This window comes from Myotis davidii, unplaced genomic scaffold, assembly GCF_000327345.1.
Source record: "Myotis davidii unplaced genomic scaffold, ASM32734v1 scaffold459, whole genome shotgun sequence".
Lineage (NCBI taxonomy): Eukaryota > Metazoa > Chordata > Mammalia > Chiroptera > Vespertilionidae > Myotis > Myotis davidii.
Genome location: NW_006289838.1, coordinates 296,903 through 301,208, shown reverse-complemented (window position 1 = coordinate 301,208; position 4,306 = coordinate 296,903). Strand labels below are relative to the sequence as shown.

At 54.8% G+C, this 4,306-nt stretch overlaps 1 protein-coding gene across 1 annotated transcript in view; it reads left to right on the top strand.

Moving 5' to 3' along the window:
• Window positions 1-1,175: 1,175 nt before the first annotated feature.
• The window catches only part of LOC107182913 (arpin), a gene marked incomplete at its 5' end in the record, with an annotated part of 3,976 nt that continues 845 nt past the window's right edge, over window positions 1,176-4,306 (top strand). The window contains 3 exons of the mRNA XM_015563236.1: window positions 1,176-1,323; window positions 2,959-3,165; window positions 3,530-3,693. Coding sequence (XP_015418722.1) covers window positions 1,176-1,323; window positions 2,959-3,165; window positions 3,530-3,693 — 519 coding nt within the window. The remainder of the gene's footprint in view (window positions 1,324-2,958; window positions 3,166-3,529; window positions 3,694-4,306) is intronic.

Here is a 4,306-nt window from a genome sequence, read left to right as displayed (position 1 = left end):
CCCCGTGCGACAGGGGAAGCTGAGGCTCGGATGCGCCCCAGGCGCCGGATCTGTTGGAAGAGGCACGGCGGCTGCCTTCAGTCCGATCTCCCTGTCAGCGCCCTTCCAGGGCGTCTTGGCTGTGCCACGCCTGCTGCGTGGTATTTGGGGCCCTTGGCGCTCGGGTTGGGGCTGTCTGTGTGCACTTTTTTATCTTGGCTGTTAGGGGACCTTGGGGTCAGGCCGTGGGCCCACCCTCTCATGGACGTCTAACCTGGTTCATGGTGTGTGGTGATACTCGATGAAACACGCGAATGGCCCATCCCGTGTGGCACAGTGGTTGAGCGTCCACGTATGAACCAGGAGGTCACGGTTCGATTCCCGGTCAGGGCACATGCCCGGGTTGCGGGCTCCATCCCCACTAGGGGGTGTGCAGGAGGCAGCTGATCAATGATTCTCTCTTATCATTGCTATATTTCTTTTTTAAAAAAATATATATTTTATTGATTTTTTAAAGAGAGGAAGGGAGAGAGATAGAGAGTTAGAAACATCGATGAGAGAGAAGGCACATGCCCTTGACTGGAATCGAACCCAGGACCCTTCAGTCCGCAGGCCGACGCTCTATCCACTGAGCCAAACCAGTCAGGGCGGTATATTTCTTAATGAGATTTATTTATTCATTTAATTTTAATCTTCACTTAAGGATATTTTTCCATTGATTTTTAGAGTGGAATAGAGAGGGAAAGACAGAAATATCGATGTGACACAAACACATCAATTGGTTGCTTCCTGCATGAGCCCTAACCAGGGCCCTGACCAGGGCGGAGCCTGCAACTGAGGTCCGTGCCCTTGACCGGAATCGAACCCAGAACTCTTTGGTCTGCAGGCCGATGCTCTATCCACTGATCCAAACCGGCTAGGGCTATCATTGGTATTTCTATCGCTCTCTCTCCCTCTCCCTTCCTCTCTCTGAAATCAATAAAATATATGAAAACAAAACGTGAATGAATGAACGGTGTACGTATGGATGGATGAATGGATCGATATTGGAGTAGGGATCTGTGCAGCTTGAATATTTTTGGAGCTGGGGGTGGGGTTCCAGGGTAGAGAGTGAGTTTGAGGAGGGCTGCGTGGAGCCCTGCGGGGCGTGTGTGTGTATTGGGGGTGAGGCGGGGAGTGGAGCCGCCCCCTGACTCTCTGCCTGCCCCCAGGAGCGCTACTACGTGCTGTATGTCCGGCCCAGTCGCATCCATCGCCGGAAGTTCGACCCCAAGGGCAATGAAATCGAGCCCAACTTCAGCGACACCAGGAAGGTGAACACGGGCTTCCTCATGTCCTCCTACAGTAGGTACCCCTGCCCTCTGCCCTCTGCCCTCTGCCCTCTGCCCTCCTCTCTCCCGCCCTGTGGCCCGAGAAAGGGTCTTAAAGCATGATTGACGTTATTTATTGAATCGAACCTGGACCTCCTGGTTCATAGGTCGAGTCAAGTACTGAGCCAAGCCAGCCGGGCAGCGTGATTGGCTTTAACGTCTGGCCTGAGGGCCCCTGGCTGGACTCCTTCCTGTACCCCATTCACTCAGATGATCCCAGTGCCCACACCCCCCTCCCACCCTCACTCTGGCAGGATCGTCCATGAACCTGGCTCTGGCTCTCCCTGCCTTGGTGCAGAGCCCAGGCCAGGGCCCTGGGGGCCTCCACTTTCCTGCCAAATTCTCGTTTGGGTCTTGGGCCCTTCGGGGTGTCATATCTCGCCCCGGTTTTGGCAGTAGCAGGACCTCTGCTATCTACCCCCGTGTGGGAAGGTTTTGAGGTTGTGCCGCATCCATCCATCCCTCTGTCATTGCATTCACGCGTGCTTTCCACAGCTCATTCATTCTCTGAACATTGGTGTTGTTAATCCTTACCCGAGGATGTTTCTCCCATTGAATTTTTAAATTTATTTTTATTGATTTCAGAGAGAAAGAGAGAGAGAGAAACATCAATGATGAGAGAGAATCATTGATTGGCTGCTTCATGCACGCCCCCTACTGGGGGTTGAGCCCACAACCTGGCCATGTGCCCTTGACCAGAATCGAACCTGGGACCCTTTAATCCATGTTTTTTGTTGTTGTTGTTAATCCTCATCCGAGGATATTTTTCCATTGATTTTTAGAAAGAGTGGAAGGGAAAGGAAAAGACAGAGAGAAACATCGATGTGAGAGGAACACATCGATTGGTTGCCTCCCGCATGTGCCCCGACCAGGGCCGGGAATCCAGCCCAACCAGGGCCAGGGATCAGGCCCGAAACCTGTGTGTGCCCTTGACTGGAATTGAACCCGGGACCCTTCAGTCCGCAGGCTGACACTCTATCCACTGAGCCAAACCGGCTAGGGCTAAACATTATTTATTTATTTTTTACTGATTTCAGAGAGAGGAAGGGAGAAGGATAGCTAGAAACCTCAATGATGAGAGAGAACCATTGATCAGCTGCCTCCTGCACGCCCCCTACTGGGGATCAAGCCTGCAACCGGGGCATGTGCCCCGACTGGGAATCGAACCGTGACCTCCTGGTGAATGGGTTGATGCTCAAGCACTGAGCCACACCAGCCGGGCAATTGTCTGCACATTTAATGAGCATCTACCATGAGCCAGGTCCGGAGCCCATGCCTGCCTCCTCCGCCGTGAGCTCCTTGATGAGTCCTGGAAGGATGGGCTCACCCCTGCCCGCAGTTGGCTGTGAGCCTTAATCAGTGGAATATTTTTCCATTGATTTTTAGGGAGATAGAAGAGAGAGGGAAAGACAGAGAGAAACACATTGATCGGTTGCCTCCTGCACGGGGCCGGGGAGGAGCCTGCAATTGAGGTACGTGCCCTTGACCGGAATCGAGCCAGGGACCCTTCGGTCTGCAGGCCGACGCTCTATCCACTGAGCCAAACCGGCCAGGGCCCTCAGCGCTGCTCCTACAGCGGGAACAATCCTCTTGTGCTGTGTGCCTGCAGGGGTGGACGCCAAGGGGGACACGGACAGACTCACGCCCGAGGCACTGAAGGAGCTGGTGAATAAGCCGGCGCTGCTCGCCCTGACGGAGAGCCTCACGCCCGAGCAGACCGTGGCTTTCTGGATGCCCGAGTCGGAGATGGAGGCCCTGGAGCTGGAGCTGGGGGCCGGGGTTCGGCTGAAAACCCGAGGCGACGGCCCCTTCCTGGGTAAGCAGTGCAGCCCTCACTGCGGCCTTGTGTTCCCAGTGGCCTGCGGGGGCCCCCGCCCCCCACAACCCAGGAGCAGCCAGGTCTGACCTCTGCATGGACATGACCCCTTGAGATAATATCCCTAAATCCCAGACACCCTGGATCGTGGGGTGCTGTCCAATCCCAGGGTACCTGTGGGTGGTGCCCTCTCCTATCTAGGGCTTTGGGGGTCGCATTCAGGATCTCCCCAAGGTCCACACCCAGGCCTGCAGAGAACAATGGGTTACCCCCAGCCGCAGGGACCCCAGTAGAATAGGCCAGCGCCCCCCACTGTGTTTCCGCCACAGGAAAAGAGGCCACTCAACTTCTTTCCTTCTCTCAGATTCCTTAGCCAAACTTGAGGCTGGAACAGTGACCAAGTGTAATTTCGCTGGTGATGCAAAGACGGGGGCATCGTGGACCGACAACATCATGGCCCGAAAGTCTGCCGAGGGGACCACGGCGGAGACCCGAGAGCAGGGGGACGGGGCAGAGGATGCGGAGTGGGTAGGTCAAGGGCAACGACTGTGGACTTGGTGTGGGAGTGGTTTACCTCTTGGCAGGAGTTGTGTGTTTTTAATATGTTTTTATCGCTTTTTAGAGAGGAAGGGAGAGGGAGAGAGAGAGAGAAACATCAGTGAGGAGAGAGAATCATGGATCGGCTGCCTCCTGCATGCCCCCTACTGGGGATCGAGCCCACAACCTAGGCATGTGCCCTTGACCGGGAATGGAACTGTGAACTCTTGGTTCCTGGGTCATCGCTCAACCACTGAGCCACACAGGCCGGGCTTGGCAGGAGTTTTGTTCGTATCAGCGGTGGTTGTGCGTAGGACAAGGAGACAGCGTGTAAACTTGACCCTCCAGCCTGTTGGAATTCCGTGGCCTTTTTGAGGGTGTGTTAGCATCGGGAAAATTCCTTCAAGGTGTGAACACACAGGCCGGGCTTGGCAGGAGTTTTGTTCGTACCAGCGGTGGTTGCGTAGGACAAGGAGACAGCGTGTAAGCTTGACCCCCCGGCCTGTTGGAATTCTGTGGGAGTGTTAGCATCGGGAAATTCCCTCCAGATGTGAACGGGGACAATCTGGGACTTTCCTTTTTTTTCTTCTCAATATATTTTTAT